This window comes from Ambystoma mexicanum, chromosome 14 (genome assembly GCF_040938575.1).
Source record: "Ambystoma mexicanum isolate Mex_15411 chromosome 14, UKY_AmexF1_1, whole genome shotgun sequence".
NCBI lineage: Eukaryota > Metazoa > Chordata > Amphibia > Caudata > Ambystomatidae > Ambystoma > Ambystoma mexicanum.
This window is the reverse complement of record NC_090940.1, coordinates 297237773-297263906: the sequence shown is the minus strand read 5'-3', so window position 1 is coordinate 297263906 and position 26134 is coordinate 297237773. Positions and strand designations below refer to the sequence as shown.

Here is a 26134-nt window from a genome sequence, read left to right as displayed (position 1 = left end):
CATTTGGCCCACCACATTGGGATTGAGGGACCCTCAGGGTGTTTCCAGAGCCTGGCGATCCATATTTTTGCTGCCATTGGGAGGTGAGAACAGAGATCTGCCAGGCGACCTGTTAGTGGAAATTGTCCCTCGCCTGTCGTTCCCAGCAGGACTATTTCGGCGTCCCACGAGATGGTGAGGTCTGTGATTGATTTGATTTGGTCGAGGACATTCATCCAGAATTGGGTCGCTTTCGGGCAGGCCCATAGTAGATGGTATAGCGTGCCTTTTTCGGAGCATCCTCTCCAGCAGTGTGAAGGGATGGAGGGGTTGCATTTATTGAGAATTTCCGGGGTTTGATACCATCTGTCACACACCTTGAAGGCTCCTTCTTTGTTGGTAACACATTTGGAGCTTTTGTGTTGCCGGGACCAGATGTGGTCTTTGTGTTGCCGGGACCAGATGTGGTCCCATTCTGCCGGGTCGATCTCTCTGCCTGGACCAGATGTGGTCCCATTCTGCCGGGTCGATCTCTCTGCCTATGTCCTTTTCCCATTTTATCATGTAGGGCTCCTCCTTATTGGGGTCCGAATTATCTAGTAGTTTATACAGGGTGGCCACCTTCCCTTGGAGGGGGTGGAAGTGAGGGTTTTCTCTAGCGCAGATAGTTCTCTGCTTCCACCTTGCTTGATTCCTTCGCTTGATAGCCAGTGCCTGAGCTGTGCGTATCTGAATCTTTCCGTTTCCGGAACTTGCAACTTGGCTTTGCAGGCTTCGAAGTTGAGGGGGCTGTTGTTTTCGAAGAAGTCCGCCATGACGTGAAGTCCTCCCGCTTTCCACCTGCCAAAGCTGTTCGGGGTGTCGCCTGGGGAGAAGTCTGGGTTGTTCCAGATGGGGGTGAGGGGGGCCTATGGTGGTCCTGCGGTTCCATTGGCGGGTTGCTTTCTTCCAGCTGGACACAGTGTTTCTTGTCGCCGTCAGGGGCTCCTCATTGGTGGGGTGGCTAGGGCTACTCCTGTGTGGTAGGTCTTCTATCGGTGGCCGATACCAATTGTCCTCCAGTGTTAGCCAGCATGGTCGGGGGTCCTGCAGTTTCCATGCGAAGGCGTGGGAGAGCTGAGCCACGAGGCAGTATCTGCCGATGTCCGGGACTCCTAGGCCACCCGTTGCGGTGCTCCGGAGCATGATGCTTCTTGATATTCCTGGTTTTTTCCCCCTCCCAGACGTATTTTAGGAGGTCTGCCAGTAGCTTTAGAATGGCTTTCTTTTTGATTGTTACGGGGAGGATCAGGCAGTGATATAGTAGTCTTGGAATTAAGTTCATTTTTATGGCGGTGATCCTTCCGAACTACGAGATTTCCTGTTTTTGCCATCTGCGAGGTCCTTTCGGAGTTCAGCAAAGAGCGGGCGGAAGTTTGTTTTGTAGATTCTTTCCGTTTTGTTTGACATTTGAACGCCCAGATAGGTGAAACATTGCTTTGTCCGTGGCATTGGGTGTTTGGCCGCTAGGGAAGCCATGCGTCTCTTCTGGACGTTGATACCCATCATTGCCGACTTCTTGAAATTTACTTGAAACCCAGCTGCTTCTTTGAACCTTTCTAGTTCCTTCCAGATTGCTTGCATGGATTCCTCCGGTTGAGAGGCTGTTAAGAGTACGTCATCTGCATAGAGGGCTACTTTATAGGTCTCTCCGCCGATCGTGAAGCCGTGGATCGCCGGATTCACTCGTATTCTGTCTGCAAAGGGCTCCATAGAGAGCGCAAATATGAGGGGGGATAGGGGGCAGCCTTGCCTGGTGCCTCTTGTGATGGTGATTCTCTCAGACTTGCTTCCGTTCACTCTGAGATGCGTCGAGTCGTGTTGGTAGTTGGATAGGATCCATTTGGTGAAGTTTGGGCCGAATTTGTAATGACTAAGCGTTTCCTTCTTGAGCCCCAGTCCAGTATATCGAAGGCTTTGTGCGCGTCGAGTGACATGATTACTAATTCCGACCCCATTCTGTTGGCTGACTCAATTGTGTTAATTGTTCGCCTAATGTTGTTGTGTGTGCTGCGGTCTGGGATGAATCCAGTTTGGTCCGGGTGGATAATGTCCGGGAGGGTCGGCGCTAGTCTGTTCGCCAGGATCTTAGAAAACAGCTTGGCGTCGTTGTTTAGCAAGGTGATCGGCCTGTATGAGGTTCATGGGGTCCGGTCTTTCCCCGGCTTTAGGATGAGGACCGTCACTGATTCTTCCATTGATGGGGTTGTGGAGCCCGTTTCGAGGAAAGAGTTGAATAGGGTTGCCAGCTAGGGGGACAAGATGTTGGTGTATTTTTTGTAAAACTGGGCTGTCAAGCCGTCCGGGCCCGGGGCCGTGTTTTTCAGGGTGCGAATAGTGTACCCTACTTCCTCCGCTGAGATTGGGCTTTCTAGAGACTCTAGTTGGAGGTTTGGTGGCACTCCTTGGGTGGGCGCCAGATAACTCAGCTGGGCCAGTTTGGGTGTGGGGGGCCCTGACATGGTCTCTCTTTGGTGATGTGCCATGAGTTCGAGGATTTCCGGTTTTGTATAGCGTAGGTTGCCTTCCGGATCTGCCAGGCACTGAATGTTGTTCTGTGAGTGTACTTTTTTCAGCTTGTACACCAAGAGGCGATTCTCTTTATTACAGTTTATATAATAGAATTGCTTTGTGTAGGACAGGGAATTGGCTGAGCGGTCTGCCAGGTGCATTTCTAATTCGGGTTTCGCTCTCTTGAGATCACGGCCGGTGGCTTTGGCTTTAGTTTGGTGTTTTTTGAAGGCGTCCTCAAGCTCCTTGACCCTTTTCTCATGTCTATCTTGCTGCAGTAGGTTGAGTCTCGGCGTGCAGTCTATTGCTACCCCGCGGATCACTGGTTTCATGGCGTCCCATGTGGTTGCCTTTGAGGTGTCGTCAGTTGGGTTCTCCGCAAAGTAGTTAGTGAGTGCCTCCGCTATTTCCGTTCTGCAGGCGTCGTCCGCTAGAGTTTGGTCTTGTAGTTTCCAGGTCCAACTCCGCGCTTCTGGCATTCCCTGGGTCCGCAGGCGCATGACGATTGGGGCATGGTCTGAGATGGCTCTTAGGCCGATCTGGATGTCTTCAATGCAGGGGAAGAGTTTGCTGGAGGTTAGTAGCAGGTCGATTTGTGAGTGACCGCTGTGGACGTGGGAGAAGAACGAGTCGCCTCTTTCCTTCTTATTGAACAGTCTCCAGGCGTCAATGGTTCCGGTCTCCCTTAAGAATCCCGCCGTGGCCAGGGCTTTGGAGTAGTCCTCCATGGTTGGAGGAAGGGTTTTGTCCAGGTTAGGATCTGGTGGTAGGTTAAAATCCCCGCCGATTAGGAGTTGGCCCCTGGAGAATGCCGCCAATACCGGTAGCAGGTTGCGGAGGAAGTGGTACTGGGCGCTGTTCGGGCAATAGATTGCCGCAAGGGTGATGGGGAGGTCGACAAGGAGGACTTTCAGCAGCGGGTAACGGCCTTCTGGGTCTCTTTTGATTGTGATCTCAGCCGGGACCTGCCACTGACTCAGGAGGATGGCCAACCCTCTTTTTTTGGCCAGAGGAGGTGAAGAAGCGCTTTTGAGTATCTGTGGAAGGATATCCGGTTTTCATCAGCAGGAAGTAGGTGGGTTTCTTCTAGGCAGACGACATCCGTGGATAATTGGGAGAGTTTTCGTTCCACCGATTTTCTCTTGCCCGGGGCTTTTAGGCCTTGCACGTTCCAGGTCAACATGATGATTTCCCTATCTGGCGTAGCCATCAGGGTCAAGTCTGGTTGCTGATGGGGGCGGCGCCCCCGCCGGTGTCTTTCTCGTAGCTTGGTTTAGGTTTCTGGGGTTCCCGATTCCTCTGAGGTAGTCTCCCGTCTCCACGACTCCATTCTCCCATTTTAAACAAAAGCCTGGTCTTACAGTCCAGCCTTCGACCAACGGGGCCTGCGGCCGGGCCAACGTGAACAGCTAGGATGGAGGCAATGCACCTCTCGCATTTCCAGTGTAGTCAGTGGTTCGCTCTGAAGTGACGGTTTTAAGTTCTCTAGGGCTAGGGGTGCTGTTTCTGCGGAACTCTGAGGTCGATCCTGCAGGTTCCTAGGAGTGTCTGGTGGCTCCGCTTTACTGATTGATTGGCTTCTTGTTCCTGGGGGCAGGACCACGTATTCTGCGGCGTCTCTCGACTTGGGACCACAAGTTCAGGGGCCCTTGCCCAGCACCTCCGGGGCCGGGTGCCGCTCCGCCAGGTTCCCCGTCCCCCGCCTCGGGATTCATGAAGTTTTCTGCTTCTCTAGGGGAGGAGATCAGCTGTGGTCTACTTTCCCAGGTGAAGGCCAGGGCCGTGGGGAAGCTCCACCAGTATACTATTTTCTTCTCACGGAGCCATTCTGCCATGGGCTTGAGGGCTTTCCTTTTTGCTAGAGTTATTGTCGCCAGATCCTGGTACAGTGATATTGCAGCGTCTCTGAAGAGAATTTGGGTTGTGCTTCTGGCCTCCCGCATGATTTCCTCTTTGACTCTGAATAAGTGCACTCGGGCCAGGACGTCAGGGGGAGGAGGAGTTTTGCCTCGCCCAGGTTCTATGCACCCTGTCGAGCTCTAGGGGGGCCTCGTCTGGCAGGGTTATGATGAAGCGGAACAGGTCTTTTACGTATTTGTCCAGTTTGCTATCGGCGACCGAGGTGGGGATTCCCCTCAGGTGGATGTTGTTGCGCCTCGATCTGTTTTCTGCGTCCTCTTGCTTGGCTTCGAGGGCGTCACATCTGGCCTCTAGGGCTGTAATCCTGTCCGTGCCTGCTCTGATTTCAAGGTTTTGCTCATAGATAGTGGTTTCTGTTTCCTCGGTCCTGGGCTCAATTTCCCCCACTCTCCTGTCCAGGGTAGTGATTTTGCTTTTAAGTTCGTCCGTCCCCTTTTGGTATTCCTTAGTAATTGCTGTGAGGAGGTCTTGCAGGTTGGCTTTAGTGACTGCTTGCGACATCGGCTCCGGGGGCACGTCCGGGGCAGAGCCTGTTATGACGCCTTCATTGCGCTCCCCTTTTTTTGCTTTCTCAGCCATTGGTGTGCTGAGTAGGGCTGCAATGTCTGTTTGCTTCGCTGGCTTAGGGTCCCTGGACATTGTGGCGCGCAGTGGGGGCTCTGATCCGGTTGGACACCAGTGGGCTTATGTTAGCGACTCAGGTCATTTTATGCTGCCTTATAAGGTGCCGGCCACGGCGCGGAATAGTTGAGGTTGCCCGAGGGATGGGTGCGCCCCCTCTCCTGCCCGGAAATCAAGTTTACTGGCACACTCTTGGGTCGCAGGCCCCTCCGCCACGCCTCTGGCGATAGGTCTATGCGGGTCCGTAGGGTGTGGGGTGCCTCTTGCTGGGTTGGTTGGGCCCTCCAATCACATGTTGGGGTAAGAGCGCTTAATCTGGGGGGGTATGTCCCACCTATTTCTCACCCAACCGGGTTCCTTGTTTTCCCACGGGTGGTGTGGGAGTCCACAGTTAGTGCAAGGTTGTTATGGCACTCCCATGGGTTCCTGCCAGGGCCTCCCCTGGTCTATATTGCTGGCGATAACACCCTGGAAAGGGTGATAGTCCACTGCTGGAGGTTAGGTTGTGTGTCCGCCGCAGTGTGGCAGGTGCCGCCTTGCCTTCCGCCAAGGTTGTGGGCCTGTGCTCCTGTTGCTGCGTGACTTATGAGGGGAGGGTAGCTGGCCACCGCCACCCTGGCCCTTGGGCTAGCTGCTAAGGTCTGGGGCTAGCTGCTTGGTAGGGGTTCGAGGGCCGGGACGTGGAGAAGGAGGGATCCGGCCCGAGCGGGAGCTCCAGATGACCGGGAAGACACTTTGTGCCGGGCTCTGGCGAGCTCACTGTTCCTCTGGTCCGGCGGCGGCTGCACCCGGTGTTGTGGGGCCCCTCACCGCACCCTCCGCCGACCCTTGGTGCTCGGCCCCCACAGGCTCTCCGCTGCTGTTGGTCCCTGGGCCGAGGTGAGTGACCGGAGGAGGGCGGGTTGCCCGGGGCCCCGACACCCTGTGTCAGCCAGGCAGGTCGCGGTGGTTGTTGGGGTCTGACCGCGTCAGGGGTGCCAGCCGCTGAGCCCCTCTGCTGAGTCCAGAACAGTAGGCAGCGCAGAGTGGGGGCGGTGCGGGGGGGGAGGGGTTTGGACTGCCTCCGCCCGCCGTCAGGCCTGCTTTGCCGGCTTGGATCTTCCTTGGCTGAGTGGTAGGGGGGGTGCCCGCAGGAGGGCACTCGGTCCAGTGGTCGCTGGGGCTGCTTTGCTCTGGCAGCTCAAAAGCTGTGGGGCATATCCTCGGGTCTCAGGTTGCTTGTTGGCGTTTCAGGTTGCAGGGTCCCAGCAGCCCTGCAGGATCTTGTGGTCGGCGGTCCCTGTCTCACAGGCTGCGCTCGGGGATGACCGCCATTTTGAAGACGGGGATCAGCGCCGTTTCCCGCTCCGCAGCGGGTACCTCGACGTTGGGCCTCAGAAAGTGGCTGCTATGCTCCCGAGCACTTCCGCATCAGGGAGCGCTCCTTTATACTGGGTAGATCGCGTTAACACTGGGGCATTGTTGCTGGTTTCGTGGCCGCAGCCGGGAGCTCTCACTGAGCCAGTCTGGCCGCCATGGCTTCCAAGCCACGCCCACAACTTAATGTTTAAAAAAACAGTTTCAGGGGACATCCCTTGGCTGCGTTCACTTTCGTCAACACACTTTTTCTTGGGACTTTAGACTTTACCCCTCTTCACTGGCATCCATTGGTCGGGGGGGTTCACTCTGGTCTCCAAACTGTAAGAGACAGCAAAAGTCTTTCGATTGTACATGGATTTTGCTTGACCTTTGACCTATCTTGGCAGCCTTCCTACGGCCTTCTGGTATCTGTAGTTTTGCTCAGATGGGGATCGACCAGAATCTCTTGAGTTAGCACCCACGTGGTTCCGGTTCTTCTCTGCAGCTCGTTTCCCCTTAACACTCTTTTAGAGTTCTCTTTCCTTTCAACTTGCCACTTTGCGACTTTCAATCAACAAAGCCTGGTTTTTATTGGTTCTCCCTCTGACTTACCGGCTGCGATGAACCGATGGGCTCTCCTATCTGGAGTCAAGGCTGGTAACACGATAGAAGGAATCTTTCTCCTTCCTGCTTATCGGCGTAGGCTTGCCCCGTGTACCCGTTGACATCTGCTGCAAAACACTTGGGCTTTTGTTTGCGGCCTTAGGTTCTCCTCCACAAAGGTTCCGTGGGCCTAGGATGAAAAGGGAAAGGTCGCTTCTCTCCTCGCCACCCTCTCGCTTCCCGCCGTCTTTCTCTTGAACTGCCACCCATGATTAGCCGTATCATTGTGCTGTCTGCCGTGCTTGTCATATGCTCTATTACTCCACCTTTTATCCCTGTGGGGAAAGGAAAGGGCATTCAGGTGTGTGTGATTCTGATTGAGTGCTTGACTTTGCCTGACCCAGTGACGGTTTATCTTGAAGAGAGCTTTTTATATGAATAAAAAATCTAATAACCATCCTGACAAAGGAAAATACATTACTGTAAATGTGAAACTCGGGTACGTCATCTAGCTTTGTTACAGCACCCAAACTAATAATAAAATATTACAGATGATGTCCAACAAGTCTGAGGTTAGGGTTGTGGAATGCTTTTTTAACAGACACAACCAACTAGAGGTCTACAGAGTATGGGTTCAGTAACGAGGCACGATACGTCTTCATGCCAAGCTCCCATATACAACATAATGTGAAGATCAAGGTGTTCAAGGCCACACTGACTCAGCATTTTACAGACTAGCATGTGTACTGGATTACGTTGATGTAAAGGCATTTAATATGAGTGTGCAATAACACTGTGCTATGTAAGAATCACTTCAGATCCTTTGGGAGCTTCACAACTGTTTTTCTTGGGACTTGATCCTTCCCAGGATTATCACTCATCCTGATGTGGGACTGTTTCCGGTTTCTGGGGTTGGTCCCATTGTTTCTGCTTCTCAGTGTTTCTTTCTTTTTTGCTGAATGAAAGTTGATCCCTAGCTCTGTAACTGATTCTATAAGGGAATTCTGAGAGCCTGAACGCCTGTTTTGACCTGGTTTGGTATTACTCGCAGGATTTGCAGGCGTGTTATCTTGCTTTTTTGCTATTGCAAACCCTGAAATGGTACATTAGATTTATTTGGCTATCTTTGCTAAAACAAGCTTTCCATAATAAAGCTGATCACTTCACGGAGTGTCTTTTGATCCCTGATAACTTAACTATAGTGTCTCTACTCGAACACTACAGTATATATTTATATAGGGGTGTGTGCGCACATGTGTAATATTTCCAAGTATTTTCGTTAATAATACATCTTTTTATCCCATACAGGTGTGAAATTAAAATCAGCAAGAACACAGACTTGCTCTTCCTCACTAAAAACTTTAATAGCAAGCCCAAAACGACATTCGCTTTCGCCACAGCTTCAGCATGAAAACCAATACTTATTCAGCCCATCTAGAGAAATGCCTGCTTTTTCAGGGCCTATGGAAGGCCATCTGATCCCAATGGCCATACCCTTGGGTAAGGAGGTTCTATTTCATGTTTATGACTGTCATACATTGATAAGATATGTGCATGACATATACCCAATACTTGTTAAATGTGTGTTCTTGGGAGGTCCGCTTGTCAATTATGTGTTAACATTGGTCTCACCATTAAAAATGGAAGCCGGGGTAAGTTCGCCCTTCACTTACTTTAAGGGCACTGTCATGATATTGTGTCTGCTGAACTGTACCCTGCAGCTAGACCCCAGTTGCTTTTCTATGTAGTCCTAGTTTACCACCTTCCATCCCACTAGTGGCTGGTTAAACCTCAGATCTTTTAGTACATATTCAAGTAATTGGTTTCTTTGTTATATGTAGCGATGCAAACAAAAAAACCTACATGTCCTTTACGGATTAACTCAATGATCACATTAAACGCATCGTATGATTATATTGTCACCAAAGCTTCAAATTGACGACCTAATTATGAGCCATCAGCCCACCAACATGATTGCAGTTTACTTTTAAGACAAAAAGCAAGTCAGATGCACTAGCAAGCCCGGTGTCCTGACATACTAATGTGTGGTTGGGTGACAGGATCAGGATCCACACATTGTCAGAGGGGAGCAGAGACCCCTTTCACCATGAGGTAGGTGGCCTACCAGGGTATTGCTAGAGCCTAACCTACCCTCAGGCAGTGTGAGGGAGTTCAGAGGGAACCCAGTCCCTAACTCGCCAGAAAGTGTGAACATGCATGTAAGTATTCATACCACCGTCCCATTTGCAATGTCTATTGACCTCTGTTCTGGCAAGGATTTTTAGTGTTTGTTTATGTGGCTCTGCTCCAGCTTTTCTCAGTTGCTGTCTGGATATTTCTGGGAGATGTGGCTTTGAAATACAAACTGGTTACCACAAGTGGAGTGGCACAGAAAATCCAACTCCCTAAATGAGAAAAACATAACCCCACACGAACAGACGGACCCAGTGTGAGCAGGGCCAGGAAACCTCATCGGTGCAAGAAGCCAGAAGCAGCAATAAATTACTGTTTGCCTTGGCAGCAGTGTTGATCGTTTTCAAACTTCTCTGGCCAAGTCTGATCCCCTGGCGGAAAGTCTAGTAAGTGATTGTGCCCACAGGACAAGTTACTGGGAAAGCCAATGGGAGCCAGGAGAAGCAATAGAATGAGATTGGATGGGATATAAAAACCTGGTTAACATTTTTTTGCCATGGCTGTTCTCACTGCAGCTATTTTAAACGTTGCGTCTTTGACATGGATGATTTTTGGCGATTGAAAAATATATATATATATATTTTTTACATATGTTTTGTGTGTTTGGGATAGGGGATTTGAGGTGGTGGGATGGTTTGGATGAGGGACTCGGTGTGCGCTCCATTTCATTTAAAGAGTTGCCACTCACTACACACTAGAACTCTCGTCCCATCTGGTTTGGAGCACAACATTTTGTGATGAGGGGCTTCTAACTCGCCTTCTTATGCATACTGATACTCCTTAGTGCACGCGGCTCTGCATTTGTTCTGACCAAATATTATTTATTATTAATATTCGGTCAGAAGAACTGCAGAGCCGTGCACACAAAGAAGTATCAGTGCACATAATGAAACAGAGCGCCCGAGTTCACAAGACCATTTGAAGACTTAAATATTGGCAGTCCGTGAAGCTACCAGTGCCCAGAAGTGATACGTCGTCCTGAAGAAAGCAGCAATAAAAGACATTGTTTAGTCTGCTGAAACAGGTTGACCATACCTTTGTGGGATATTCAGTAGAGATGATGATGCCCCATTGGAGACATAACATTTTTAGTGTTTTTGTTTACAAGTGGACCTTTTGAGTTTGGCTGTTTTTATTGGGAAGATAAAAGGGAGCAATACAATTGTGATACAAACTCCCCCGTGTCCGCACCCTAACTTAGTGTCAAGGGTGTTTCAATAATTACGCACTTTGAGTAATACACAAATAGACTTGGGTGAAAGATGAATACTATTGAGCTTTAGGCTAGATTAAGAAATTCGGGTGAGCCCTCTTTTCTATCCCCTTGCATCAGATAGGTGGCCCATCACTGCCCCCTAGGGATACATACCATGGCAAGGGAAAGCCAGCCTTTTCTTGTGGGAAATATAGCCAGTAGAAGGTGTTTAGAAAGCCACAGTAGTAAGTAGATGGACAAAATCCCCCTGTTGTGTTATAACCATAAAAACCAAGCAAGGCCAGTCCAAATTGAACAGTGTTTGGGTGAGGTTTTGAGTGGAGTTAGAGGACCAAGAGACCAGGCGTTGAAGAGACTATGGCAGTGTTTTGAAAGAGTGCAGGTAAGGTACTTTATGAGGTAGAGTGTGGAACTCCTTAGGATAGTGTAGTGTGGATATGAGGGAGTGTCTGGCAGGAGAGAGAATGAGAGTAAAGGGTTAGAGCAAGTGTACGTGTGTGTGGAGAAGTATGTAAGTTTGAGAGGGAGATATAAGGGTAGTGGGAGGGTGGCGTTAGTGGCAGTGGTGGAAAAGAGGAGGTTGGAGAGTAGGTGGAAAGTAATGGAAGAAGAGAGGCTTAGAGTGTGGTGAGATCAGGACACATGGAGAGGGGGGCGACAGGAGTACGGTGTATAGTGTGATCAGGGCACAGAGGGTTAGGGGTTTAGGTGGGTAAGAGCGCAGTGAAGAGGTGATAGGAGAGGCAGATCAGTAAGATTGAGGGGGGCAAGTGTGGAGATGCAAAGAGGGGGATAGCAAGCAGAAGTGATAGCTGTGCGAGAAAGAGCAAAGTTTGAGTTTTTAGAACTGACAACCAAGAGGGCAAGTAACCCAAAAACCATTAGGAAGTCTTAGCAGGAGATAGTTAGAAAAGGTCACAGCCTTTATGACTTCCTTTAGAAGGAGCCTTGGACAAGAGAGTAGGGGTTACTGATCGATAACTATCTTCTGGGAAATCTTACATGGAACCTGTGCTAGGTTGAAGGTGCCCACGTGGGGGTCGAGAGGCGACGTAGGGATATGCTTAGTCTGGCCATCAAAAGGTTTCCGAAACACCAGTTGAAGAATACTAAAGCAATTGAAACTTTCTATATGGTTATTGGATTCTTGTGGAGAGGGTACTGAGCATTGCCCTGTATGCAAGAACAGTCTAAAACCTTGTGCTTAACATTGAGTTATGTTGGTTTTACACATCTCAAACCAGACCCTGAATTCAAAAGTACACTTTGCAATAGCCTTAAATAAAAAGTATATTTTCGTATGTCTTAGTAAAGAAATAGCTATATAGCATTAGCATGTATCAACTGTTTGGGGCTTTTCATGTTGGGTGTTTTCCGAAAAAAAGTAAAATGTAAAAACCCCAGAAAATAAAAGATGCCCTATTAAAAGGCCTGATCAGTTTAATGCAACCAAAAGTTGCTTGCTTTAATTTGCTCTTGATCAATTATTTGACTTTGGCAAGGCATATTCTTTTTTACTTAAATATCTAATTTTGTTTTTCTGATAAATGTTTGTTATATATTTTTCAGGAAAATCCCAAATTGATGCGACAGCACCACATCCTTCTTCATTAGTTGTAATGAAACCACAATGTGTGACTGTAACCACATCTGTCCCACCTACTGTTCCTAAATCACAACTGAATGCACAGAAACCTAAGGTAGCGATCATGGAGATGAAGTCTGAGAAAAAGGATCCACCAAAGCTCACTGTGCAGGTATGACTTGAAATCTGGTATTATCTCGATTCATTTGAAAAGTAAGTATCTCTTAGGAATATTATCTATTTGTTGAGGTTTAACATATGGCCCCTGTTAATCCCTAAGGGAAAGGTCATAAAGAGTGTTGACTTATTTCAACTTTTAAGATGTATCTAAACAAGAATTAATCTTTGGGACACAGCAGGAAACAACACAACACAATACTTTAACTTTTCAGGAAATGTGGAAAATTTAAAATCCGGTTGTCAGAACGTGAGAAATATGCAGGATATTTTCACAATCCTCCCATCACTTCTTTTGCAGAAACGCAATTGTTCAGACTCCAGTGATATTCTTTACTAAGTGCCCTAAGTAGACAGGAAAACTTTTCTCCCAATTGGGCAGCCGGTCAGTGGTACTACTGTCCCCTCCAGCTGAACGAGCAAAAATTGGGAAGAATTCAGCAGAGCTCTCTCCCAGGGCTGTTGGAAAAGACACAACATGTTAGTGCGGTGCAACAGGTAACCTACTAGTATGAGCACTCAATGCGTCCCCTTCACCCCTTCAGTTAACTAAGGAAGAAAGCTAAACTACTGAGAGCCTAAACGTTCCCCTGTTCCCTCTCTTAATTCAGTTCATAGAGCAGGAAAATCATGTCTCAAAGGCAAGTGGAAACAGCTGCAAAAAATAGAGAACAAGGGGACCTAACGCGGGCAACAACTGGGGGCAATCAATTGCAAACCATGAAGCACTCCCCAGGGAAAGATCAGAGTTCACTTTCCAGAGTTCCAATTCCATGCTTCACTATTGGGATAGACTTCATGCTGGTTGGGGAGAAATACAGTAATATAATCAGAAGGAACAATCCACAAGCAGTCCCAGAAACAGCCCAAAAAACCCCCAAAAAAAGTTATCCCGTTCAGAAGACAACTCGGAACGAAAAGTAGAATTGCAGTCCAAAATGGTTAACAATCCACAAAGCAGGCCGAAGTTTATGTGGCGGCAAAAGTGGAGTAAATGAAACACTGCACAATGCTAGGCAAGGATGCACAACTAATGCAAGCACCACTCTCTCCTCTCTGTGACATGGGTTCTGACAGCAATTCACCAATATTTAATAGAATAGTTGCCCAAAATTATTTCTAAATACTGTGGCGTGCTGGAGTAAGGAGTCGGACAAAGAGGTGGAATTTTCACTAGAATCTTTATTTAAATAATAATGAAAAAGGCCTCTTTCCCTATCTCTAAAGGGTTATCCCTAACTAATTAAAGAATAACTTGAGTGCTTGTCGTGAAGGTGGTTGTCAAGTGTCTGTCCTCTGTCCAAACTTGCCTAGACTAGCCCCATCACTAACAAAATACATTAACATAAATAGTTCCAGGAGAATGACTCCCATGTCCTGGTTCAATGGGATCAGCCCGATGGGCGATTTCTTTTACTAGTCTTTGATAACAGTTAAAATTCTGCACTTGTAGCAAATACAAGGAAAATGACTCCCTTCTTCTCTTCTCCTGGTCAACTTGATCAGCCTCCAGGCTTCAGTTTGGTAACCTTTTGCCTTCGTTTCTGATTCAACAATTATGTGGATAACCAGGAGAAATGACTCCCTTCTCCTGGTTCAGCCGTTGGTTATCTTTGGATAACCTTCTGCAACAGTTTTTATGAACCTTGCAAATGTTTGCCAGGGTTCTCTCAGGGTTTGCTTAAAGGTTATACACTCCTTCTGTTTCCAATACACTGTTATTCTTTGACTTTCTTTGCCTTCCTCTTGTCTGTAACTACAAGGGGAACTGTGTCAGAGTGTTTGAAGTAAACAAGGACACAATAGGAAAAGGAGGCTGTTCTCGTGACACCCTTTAGCATTAGTGTCTCTCTTGAGGTTAGAGTGTTGAGAGACTACTCTCTATATGTTCTTCTCTTTTAGTAAACTGAGATGAGGGGGATTGCTTGTAATACAATCTTCACACTTGGTACTTTTATCACAACTGGAGATGAGGGACATTACTCCAGAGGCTTTATTTCCATTTAATACTCTTGACATAACTACTGAGGCACGGGAGCTCTCTCCGGATGTCCTTCGTCTCAGTAGTTGTGTCAAGAGTGCTGAACGAAAAGAAGGCATCACTCCTGATGCCTTTGTTACATTCGACATCCTTCCCCAGTCCCCTACTAGGTCTCCTGTGACTGCTTCTCTGGTGGGGGCACATCACTTGGTCTTCCTGGGATGTTGGGTTGTTGCTGAATGCTCTCCTTGCTTTTCCTACCACTCTCTGCTGCCGTGCTTTAGCTCTGCTGTGTGTCCGGGCAGGCCGTATCAGCACAGTTAATGGACCGCTCGGGTCACCACCTAGAGGTCCCGCCACCGCTGGTTGGTTTCCAGCTTCCAGTCAGACCTGCTCTGTGTTGGCCTGCAAAGGACTCCTGTTGTCGGCGGTGTCCTGACTGGAGGTTTGCTTCTCCAGCGTAGCTTCTTGCTTCCAAGTTCGAACTTCTTGGGTCTGCCAGGATTCATGCCTGCTCCGCTTCTCAGTGAGCCCTTTTTCCATGTGTGTCGTACAGCTGGGTTGCCCCCAACGGATTGTCATAGTCCTTTGTTTGTGTCCATTGTGTATTCTTCATGGCTCCTCTGGGCCACCTCTTCCCAGTACCTTCTGTACTTGGCAAACTAGTTGTTTGATCTCAAGTCATCGTCCAAGAATACTGTGACAATGGAGTATGGAGTTATACAGACTCTCTATTTTAGTGTTCCTTATCTTGTTGCCATGAATTCTGGAAGGAAGGAGTATTGCAATACCATACAGTAGTGCTTTCATATTGTCTCTCAGCATGGTCTCAAGGGTTAGCGAGTTCCATCACAGATTAGGTGTCCTTGTCCTCATGAGGGGGGTCCCTCCCTGTGATGACCCACTTTCCGTCTCCCTAGATGGAATGTTGCGTAGCGAGCTCACCCCCCCTAGACTCACAGGCAAGGGCTCCCCCTGGGGAGAAGTAACGTGATCCTATGAATCGTTCAATTATCATCTTTGTTAGGCCATTTGCAAACATTTTGTTGTCCAATGCATTTCCGTCTATCTCAGACCTTCTTCAGGGACTATTGACAATGAAAAGAATAAAGAATCTAAATAAATTTTAAAAAATTCATAAATCTATTCATTCAAAAATACACCAACTGTATGTTGTACATTTTACTCAAAGTTAGCAAAACTGTAACTTAGCAAAACTGTAACTGTTAAAGAATGTACCTGTGTAAATGTTGCTTAAAAACCTTGACCTTGTTTGTGCTTTCTTTCTTGTGGAAAAATTTCCAATTCCATAATCCACTTGAGTGTTGTTACTTAAATTTGCTGGTATATAACATCTGTATCCCTTGAATGCCCATTTGTGTATAGGTAATCTAAATAGTAGCAGATATTCATAATAAATATTCAATGTATTGAGGTTCTAAGTTTGGGTTAAGCTTCTAACTGTTAGGCACCTCGCTCGCGTAGCTATGCGTTGCTGGTTGCTCTGACTGCTATTTATGCTTACGTATCTACGCGAGCGTGGTGCCCTGCTGCTGCAGAACTGTTCTTTAACAGGTAAGACCCCCCCATTTGGGGAGGCGAATCCCTAACAGTTAGAAGCTTAACGCAAAGGGAAGCTACACAAAGGAGGTATCACAGGGATTCTACAGAGTCCCTCTTTTGCTTCCAGTCTGCTGTGAGGGGGTAGAAATGTGAGGCGAACAACTTTGTGAAGGTTTTTCAAAATATGCCATTTTATAGACTCAAAAGGTTGGATAAACGCCTCACTATCCCTACCCATACGAGGATTTTCCTGCCTAAAATAAACTAAAGGAAACACTCTAACAAAAGGTTTCTGTCCCTCTCACTTATAAATACAATAACTCAACAAGGTAATGTATGGCAGTTCAAAAGTAACAAATATAACAGTAAGTTCACAATATATAATAACTGTCTCTCCTAATAATTTGGGCCGAATTCCCCTTCCCCAGATTCAAGCAGGATTCTATTCAACAGTTGCAAAAGAGTGAGGACATCCAGTCTTGTAATACAGTTCCACACAGTTCTTTGTGATTCCAACTTGATAAAAGTTTTTCTCTCCAACATGTTATAGTAAGAACTCAAACAACCTTCTTTGTATGAACCAAGAACACTTCCTTAGTTCATCAACATACATTGTCTTTGTCAGGGTTATTTTATAACAACATATTTGTTTAGAAACACATATATTTCTGCAGCAGTTTATATAACACTTTCTTCAACAATGAAGGTTTGTCAGGAAAGTTCTTTAACACCACTTCATACCACTACATCAACTTCCATCTGGTTTACTCCCATGCCAGGCCTACTACTTCAATTACACCCGGTTTACTCCCATGCCAGGCCTACTACTTCAAAGTTCTCTGTTCGGGTATACTGCCTTGCCCGAGCAGCATAAAGTGTTATCACAACCTCTGACCTGGTATACTCCCTTCACACATCAGTCAATTACAAACTAGTGCCTTGGTGGTTGAGATGAGCTTACAACAACTTTGCAGTATCTCTTGCTTCACACCAGGTTTCAAGCAATTCTTCAGGGAAGACAAGATACACATTGGTATTAACCTTTAAAGAAGGGCAGCTTTCTTGCCACTCTGGTTTCCCCACTTCTTCATCAACCAAACACTGACAATGATATGGTCTTATTCTGATTCTTCCTTGGCTTTGGCAATGTGGGTTTATACCAGCTTCTGTTATGCATTTCTTCAAATATGGGTAATACGCTTTGCAAACTCTGGGACTTTCATGTGCCCCCTTGTGACTTTCGTAATGTTTGTTGGTTTTAAATTGCATTGCTTTAACTTTCTTTTGGCTTGGGTAATGGTAGTTTGCATTGGGTTCTGAAATTATTGCCCCATCTTGTTACAGGTTTTTTAATAAACGTGCATGCTTAAATTTCATTCAATTGATATTATGGAATAATGTTTTCTCTGCTTTCTGCCAGTTCGATATTCAAAATGACCTCCTTTTTGTGTTTTCATTTTTGTGCAATTGTGTGCTCAGAACAGGTACTTTGACATCAGAAAACAAGTGTTCACAGAGGTCTCCGGTGTCACAGCAGCTTGTGAACTCACTGGGTATGGCGTGTGTGTCCGTTTCCCCTTGCTGCTCCCAGGCCTTCTGCTCAGCTGCTCCTCGTGGTCAGGCAATCTGCTGCTTCTTGTCTGCCACTTGCAATGCCACTTGCACACGGAGCCTCCACTGCTCCAAAGGCTCCCCGGTGTTCGCCTGCCACCAGAGACAGCCTTGTTAAGGGGGAAACTTCTTAAACATTTGCTTCCCGCTGCGCTGCCTCTGCAGTCCAGGTCTCCAGGGGGCAAGCTTCCTTCTCCGATGCTTCCCGCTTTGCAACCTCTGCAATTAAGGCTTCTGGAGGTGAAGATCCTCTCCGTACCGGCTACTGCTTGACGGTGGTCCCAGTCTCTTCGCTCTCCTCCAGTTTCTGCTTCTGCTGCAACGTGAAGGGTCACAACTCCTCACCTATGACCCCTGTCCCACGGCTGCTTATTTAAGCCTCCCAGTCTCCCTCTGGTGTGGGTCATTCCCATTAACAAGCTGCACTTTGCAATTGTGTTCCTCTGCAACCCTCTTCTTCGTCCCAGTACTTTGGGGACTATAGGACTTGAAGTCCATAATACAAACATCTGTTTTTCTAATGGGAATTGTTAAGGGAATATCACAAGGATAATTGGACAGCTTTACAGAGAAATAAAGAGTTGTACGGTCTAAATTGGTATTGTTTTCAGAATTTACTTTTCCTTTGGGGTGTACATGAGCATCCAATTTTATGAGTCTCCCTGTTTTTAAGAGTTTTCATTTCTTCCAATGCCTAAGTGTCTATGAATAGTTTCACCCACATCAGGATGTTCAACTTGGGAAGTAAAAAGCTCTCTCTGAAAACAAGCTATTACAGACTTTGGTATCATTGATGTGTCTTCCCTGGAGAAAGATAAATATCTTGTCTCCCCCAACGGAGTCCTCTTACTGCCCTGGGCCCTTTCTCCTCCCAGGTGTCCTCCTGCAAAACACCACCCACTAGGTCAGGATCAGAAAGTGTCTGCCTTTCCCTGGCAACCTGGGAGGAAACTTTAGGTAGGGTCTTTGTGCGGACTCTGCAGGATTCATCACACTGCCCTGTTATGGTTTCAGAAGTATATATTAAGCAAAGCTGCAAAACCCCAAAACTACCAAGTAGGAACCCTGAGTCATTATTTTGGTCACCCAGGTGTATTTTCCAGCATTTGTTTTGGGCGTAAACAAGTACTCTCATGGGAACCCCCACTCATAGACTGCACTTGCTCATGCAAGCGCCCTCAATCCCATTCGTGAGCCTAATGGCGGCTCTTGGCAGGAAGACAGTTATGCTTCCCTCCCTAGTGAGCATTTGCACTCTGCCCTGTGTTCAGCTGGGAGTCACTGTGATGTGCCACAATTTCTGTTCACCTGACTTCAAAAGGAGAATTGGCTCTTTAAGCCCAGTGCTGTTGGTGAACCAGGGCTGATCACAAGCAATTTCAACAGGCAAAGAACAATCAGTAAAACCTGGGAACATCAGAAGATCGTCAAGAATGCCTGGGGAAGAGACGGGAACAAAAAAAGGAATAAACAATCTTAAAGAAGCCAGGGCGTAAGTGATCAAAATGGTTATTGAGTAATCAATAGACAGTAGCACTGTAAAAGAGCACAGGCCAAGGGTACAGGTCTGAAGGAACCATGCTGGATGAGACAGACATTTCGGAGGACCAGAGATCACACTAATAGTTTGCTGAGGCCTGTCTCAGAATCTCGAAGAGACCAGACTAAGGGATACATCCAAAATACTGCCAGGCACTATATCAGAGCCTATAAGTAACCAGACTAAGTGAGATCTAAAGAGCCTCCTGAGAGCTACAACTTAAATGCTGAGTAAGACCCGGCTAACAGGCTTTATATGAGGTCAACCCATAGCTGGAGGTTTACAACATCACAGCCTGACTACTTTAGGCAATGGGGATTAAATACAGGCTGGTAGATTCAGTTCAAGCAGGACGCCATATCCCTTGGACAGAGCCTGTATAAAAGCCAGATGGTCACTATGCCCCGTAGACTGTGAGCAAGGGAGTGTGCTGGTCACTATCACTGGGATTTCCCAAAGTTCATTAAAATGCTTTGAGCTGACCTATTTTGCCATCTTTACCAAAGTATTCTTTTTTTTTCTAGTGCTTAACCCTATAACCTATAAAAGTTATCCACCCACTTTCTGAGAGTGAATAAAGTTAATCTAAATTTCACATAGGCTGTGTTTGTTTTGTTGATCGTTCGTTGCACATGGTATTGGGACAGGATCTGACCGATGAGATTCAGCCCATTGCCAACTGGAAAGAAGTCAAGATTCAGTTCAGGAATCTGGCCAAACCCCCAGTAAAGCACACTTTGGTACTTTGGAGGCAGCGATGTGGGGGGCTCTTTGTTAATCTTCAGGACTCCACCCCAAAGCCACGATTGGTAACTAGAAATACCCTCTGCTGAAGAGGGTACGTTACCAGTCTGATACTCACGAGCAGTGGCATTCCAATAACCGACAATTGTGTCTGCCATTCCTATATGGCCTGTTAAGAGGCATGTTTGACCAACCTGAGTGACTCTGTTCACAGGGACACAGGAGTGGTCAAATGGTCACTTTTTAGAAGGTGTGAAGGAGGATGCTACACTTCTAGACCCCTTTAATCCATACTAGAAGTCTCTCAGATATTACTTGGGTGTCTGGGATAAATCTGTTTCCCAACTTCTGAATCAGACCAATTTTTCCAGGAGGCTCTTTGGGTAGAGGAATATAATCCATCTCCTATTAGTAGTCCATATTTTATGGAACAATGGGCAGAAGGGCCTATTGACCAAGACCCAACAGACAATAGCAAAAAGTCATCCAGACCCCATGGGCACAGTATTAGAAAACCTACTAAAACGACAAGTAGCTAGTCATGTGAAGGCAGAGAATGACTGACTTATTTGCTTGATAAAATATTGGAGTATCAATAGTAAATCTGCTAAAATAGGCCTGTGTACCACATCAGCCCTACAGAGGTCTGTTGGATTAGGACAGAGAGTGTTTCTTTGGGTGCGTTGAGGAGAGTAGAAGCGACAGCTGGCTGGCCTTGAGAGTGCTGGAACAGATACATGGGCCTTCTAACCGGATAACTCAAAGAGACAAACTAAATGCTAGACCTGGAAGGGAATTTTCCATTTATTCGATTCAGATTGGCATTTTGGGCAATGACCCAGAACACAGCATGCAAAAGCTAAAGCTAAAAATACAGAAACTGAGTTAACTGTCTTATCTGATTAAATGCTTGATTAATCAATGGTTGTTGATCAGACACTTGAATCGGTGAACAACACTCTTGCTTAGAAGATCTTTCAAACTCCCTTCCACCCGAATTACAGCAAGCCATAAGACTATTTTAAAGTCCCGTGTTAGTGAAAGATATACAAACTTAGGGGCCTTTAAAGAGCTTGCACCCTTAGGCTGACAGTCATGTTGTCCCTGCCCTCTTTACAAAAAACAATTGTGGAACACAGGAAATCCTTACTACTGGTTTCAGACTTCGCCAGGGTCTGGAGTCCTATTTGTGACAAATCCCTTGGTGTCGTCACTTCTCCCCGGGAGAGGGAACCTTCGCATGGGGCCAGGGAGGTAAGGCCGCTGCCCGATAGTTCCCCTGGGGCTGGAGATCAGTGGGAGGATCCCATGGAATAGGACCCCATCTGCGGGAGAAGGGAAGACTATCAGGGAGAAAGCGGTATGTCAACCACTACTCTGTTGTACATTATCCACCACACAAGATGGATAGGGCCCAAGCAGCTCCATCCTCTGTCTCTTCTTTCTTCTGTTAGTTACTACATGCAGAGTAGCCCTGTCTATAAGATAGACAATGCTGTGACAAGGAAGAGTGAGGAAAGTATGGGAGTAGATGGCTCCACAAGTACTGACATGAGGAAGATTAGGGCAATGAAGAGCCCTACGTAGAACCAAGCCAAACAAACTAGCTATTGAGGTTCAAGAGCCCACTAACCATACAAAATGACAAAGGACCTTCCTCTGGGTCAGTCCTGCCCCAGAGGAGCATTGAGCTAGGAAGCAAGGCCACGCAGAGAGGACACGTCGCAGACCTAGATGCCTGGAGAAGGAAGTAAGTGTCCGAAAAGGCAGAGGGAAGCCTAAACTCACCTGAAGGCAGATAAGCTTGTTGGTGTTGTAGAGGACAAGAGCCCTCGTGGAATCAAGTATGAAGATACGCTGAGGGGGCTCGGGAAGGCGGAGGAAACCCCTAGAGTCTGTAGTTGGGGGAACTGGGGAACCATCTTCCTTGTCCCAGTGGGACTGAGCAGAGAAATAAAACAGACCTACTGAGTGAGAGAGCACCCCAAAGAAACCAGAAGAGACACAAGGGCCTGGGACCCGTGTGTTGAGATAATTGGAGAATTATATATGCTTGACAATGCCTGGCCTGACTAAGAGACATTGTAGACGTGAGCAGAGGATCTGGGCCCACATAATCAGAAGACATCGGGGGGAGGAGGGGCTGGGGTAGATATACTCTGGCAAAAGTCAAGAGAAGACCAGGGGAAGAGAGAAATATCATTTGTCAGTCAACAAGTTTATTCGGATTGAAAAAAATCCATCAAACACAAAACAAAACATCACACAAAAAGCAATTACAATCAATAAACCATATACTCGAATAGTACAGCAAAAAGTCTCTTAGGGAAAGGAAAGGGTGAAGCAAACGCCCCCATCACCCTCTGGATGACTCCCCTTGCCTGGGCTTGATCCCCAAAAAGCCTGTCCGGTCACGGCCCAGGGGAGTGAGGTTTGCCCCAGACAGGGGGTAAGACCTCCTGACTGGCCTCATGGGCGATATAAAGCCTAAGTAAGAGTGTGGGCTAATTAGAATTCCGCTCCCTGGTGTCCCTCCCGTTCCCCCCCCATTGACCCAGGACCCTGCTCGCCAGTCTCCAGTCCAAAAAGGCCAATTCCACTATGTCCTTCGGGCTCTTGCCCACACTGGCCAATCTCCGACAGCCTACCAAGGATTCCCTGGACACAAAGGAACATCCCCTCACGGAACGTAACCAGTGTACACTTTTGCTTACAAGAGATTCCCTGGACTCCAACATGTTCTTTTCCATTTTTGGTACACTGTGAAGATACACTGTAGCTCGACCATTCTGGTCATGAACAGGAAGCTGAGATGGGCCGACTCTGTGCCGTGAACCAAGGACAATCTTACCCTCATGATTAGGGCTTTTTAAGACTACTAGACTTGGGGCAAATTCCACCACCCCACCAAGCTCACTGTGCTTGGTGCCGCCTGCCCTGGGATCTTTTCCAATGTCTGAATGTGCAAACTCAGACAACAGGCTGGGGCAAGAAGATGTTGGAGCTATAGTCTCGGGACACAGGGGGGTTTGATCCTTGTGGTGTACCAGAGGGAAGTCAGAGAGACCCTTACAGACAATCGGAATGGGAAAGGGCTCCCCCTCCCTTTGCTCCCTCCCCTTAATGGCTATTAGAGTTGTGAGCAAATTTCTAATGGCAGCCAACTCAGCCAAAACTTGGTTGCACTTGCACCCCCCGAGTGACAGAACCACCTCAGTTGGGGGGTTAATAACCGGCCCTACAGCCGGGGAGGTTTCACATTTTGGTTGCATGGACACCCTAAGTGGAGATAGGTAGAGAGAGGTGCTGACCAACGGGCACTCTGTGGGCATAGGTACACTCCCGAAACTTCTATTGTCCAGGGAGAGATTGCACTCAGGGTCGTCATCAATAAATGTACTGCCCCCCGCAATTGCTCTAGCCAGAGCGGAGCTAGAAAGTGACTTTCCCGGGCTGGCACGAATGATAGAACATGGTGACGGGGTAGAAGCCACAATGTTGCAAGCAGGAGTGGAGCTTACTGAGGGATAGCTGCTGGCTAGTGCTCTGATTCCTGCAGTATCTCCCTCATTGGACTCCGGCATCTCTGATCCGGGGCCAAGATTACCGGAGACGGATAACACCTTGAGGGGACTGAGGCTCAAGGTGGAGACAAGGGGAGAGAGCACATCTGCAGTAGATGGACGGGACATCGGGCCTGGATGTCTTCCTCCGTTGGGGCCTATGATGGCCTGGTCCTCCTGAGGCTTAGAGGTGTGGTCCCCTCCTGCGCAAGGGTCAGACATACTGCCATGGTTAGTAGGTATTGGACCTTCCCTGGTCCCTTGTCCGGCGGCTATACTGTCCCCCTGTGGCAGCCGACAGCCCCCATCTTTCATCACTAGTGGGGGTTCGGGGGAACATGGGAGGGACTCACCCCCGTGAATTAGGACAGAGTTTTGCACATCCGGGATTGGAGCTTTGGCTGGCGCTCTCTTTTGACCCTGGGAGCAAAACCTCTTCACAACAAGGACCTTTCGCTTGGGTTTGGGACCACTCGTTTGGCGTCTGAGAAGAACCTCTGAACAAAATGAGGGGAGGGGGAAGGGTGAGAGAGCTGGCAATGGAGGGAGGGGTTTCCCTGGTGGTCCCTGGGCTTTCAAAGTTCTTAGGGACTTGAGGAGAGACATTGCGAGTTTAGTAGGTCCACCCCAATGTTTCTACCCTCTTGACCAAGACACACAGGCAAACAGCTCCTCGTACAGTCCCTCGCCTGCACTTACTTCACCCTCTTCTCCCAGGTGTATCCAAGCCGAGTCTCCCTCTTCACCGCCAAAACACTGTGTCCGTGTACCGCCTCAGGGTCAAAGGGACAAGGTCCAGAAGATGCACCACCACGGGTCCGCAAACACCCTCCGCGGGACGCCAACACCCGCGCCCTTGTCCCCGCGGGCTTCACCCTGGCGGGCCGAGAGTCCTAGGAGAAGTAGTGGAGGGGGCGTGGCTTACACGCAAGTATGGAGGCCCTCCTGGGCCAAAACACCCTCCGCGGGACGCCAACACCCGCGCCCTTGTCCCCGCGGGCTTCACCCTGGCGGGCCGAGAGTCCTAGGAGAAGTAGTGGAGGGGTCGTGGCTTACACGCAAGTATGGAGGCCCTCCTGGGCCAAAACACCCTCCGCGGGACGCCAACACCCGCGCCCTTGTCCCCGCGGGCTTCACCCGACATGAATGACATGAAATATCATTTGGCAAAATTCTAGAGAAGACCAGAGGAGGAAAAAATATATCTTCTGGTAAAAATCAAGACATGATTGAGACTGTTGAAGGAGAGCCTAAGAAAGGCCTGCGGAAGGGAGACATTTCAGCCACCTTTTGTTGAACTGTAAAGGAACGCCTGGGGAAGGGAGACTCCCCCACTCAACTCCCCCCACTGTGTGGAACTATACAGAAAGGCATAGTGGAGGCAAGGGGAAAGAAGATATCCAACCCCTCTGCCCCCCCCCCCCAATCATTTATGAACTGGCTAAAAACCATCCAGAAGGAGGAAGCCCTCCTTCTGGACTCGGTGTAACCTATTCTATAGTTTTCCTTTTTAAGTGTAAAGGGCGGAAATAGGTTTGGTACACAGGACAGTGGACCATTTTTGATTTTGATGGATGTTATGCCATCCTTAGTTTTATTTGAGGCAGGTAAACCCCTCTTTGTTATAGAGACAGATGTGGTTCTTCCTTATTGTTCTGTCAAATAACGGTTCATGCAAACACGCATGCCACCTTTGTGCCCCGCATCTACTTCTGCAGCCTTATATATTGCAGACCTCATCTAAAACACAGCAAGTGTTCCTCCCAGCAAATAGATTCTCTGAATGTCTGACCTTCCAAAACTAGCCCCACCGCTTCAGAAACATTCTTTAAGTGCTGTCATGATCACTGCTTCCAAGGAGCCAGGACCAGCCCAACGTCCTTGGAAGCAGGCCCCTAACCCTAATCCTAAGCACCAGCCGGTCCCCACTGGGACCTTTTGGACCTTGTCCTGGCGCCGGTGGCACCAGGCTCATCAAAACCATTGGTCCCGGCACTGGAAGCGCCAGGCTCATAGGTATGAAGATGCTTGGGTGGACTTACCTGGAGCAGACTATGCTGCTTACTTACCAGCCACTTAGAAGCCATCTGAGAACAGGAACTACTTTCTTACCTGGGTGGGGCAGCTCCACTCCCTGGATACAGCACTGGAACTCTTCTGGAAACTGGAACTCTTTTCTTACCTAGGCGGGGCCGTGGAAGAAGATGCCTCATCACTCCAAGGCTATTTAAACCACACGCGATAGATGAAGCATGCTTCGCGTTATTCTGCATCTGCAGCAGAACACTCACCGAGTCTGCTCCGGCCCTTCTTCTTCCGACCCTGGACCTGCAAGAATCCTACTTACCATTTCGGTATCCAGACATCATCAGCACCTGCAAAGAACAGAAACAACAGGTTAGCAAAGCGAACTTTACACGCCGTGCTTACTTACCTGATCCATCGGCTGCGGCCGTTTCTTCACGCCGCATCTCCACCTGCAAGAACAAAAGCATTGCCATACTTACCGGCACGCTGTGAATTCCGGATTTCTTCGTTCAGCATCGCCGCCTGTGAAGGCAAAGTATCGTTAACAACTTACTGGCATTCCGCGGACTCCGGCCCTGCAACCCAACATCTGAAAGGCAAAAGAAAAGACATTAAGCAGGTATTTACTTACGTCCATCACTCTCGTCGCAATAAAACGCCTGCGAATACTCCGGCGTCTCTTTAACACGAACTAAGCTGCAAGGAAAGAGACAGTTAGAGCGCTTGCCATACTTACGAACTTCCAGGCGCTTCAATTCATCTTTCATCTCAAGAGCCCTGCAATACATAAGGGAAAAGCATTATACAGAGTCTGCATATAAACGTGCCACGCATGTAAAGACAAAAGGTGTCCAGAAACTCACCGCTCGTGCAGATAATGACGGTAACCATCCTCTGAATTCAAGAGGCCTGTGTTTCACCA

General features: G+C 48.0%; 1 protein-coding gene across 2 annotated transcripts in view; it reads left to right on the top strand.

Annotated features, from left to right (window-relative positions):
- The window catches only part of KIAA0586 (KIAA0586 ortholog), a 2241463-nt gene that overhangs the window by 1154911 nt on the left and 1060418 nt on the right, over positions 1-26134 (top strand). For both annotated transcript variants that reach the window (XM_069637413.1, XM_069637412.1), the window contains exons 16-17: positions 8320-8511; positions 11990-12177. In XM_069637413.1, the coding sequence (XP_069493514.1) occupies positions 8320-8511; positions 11990-12177 (380 nt within the window). The remainder of the gene's footprint in view (positions 1-8319; positions 8512-11989; positions 12178-26134) is intronic.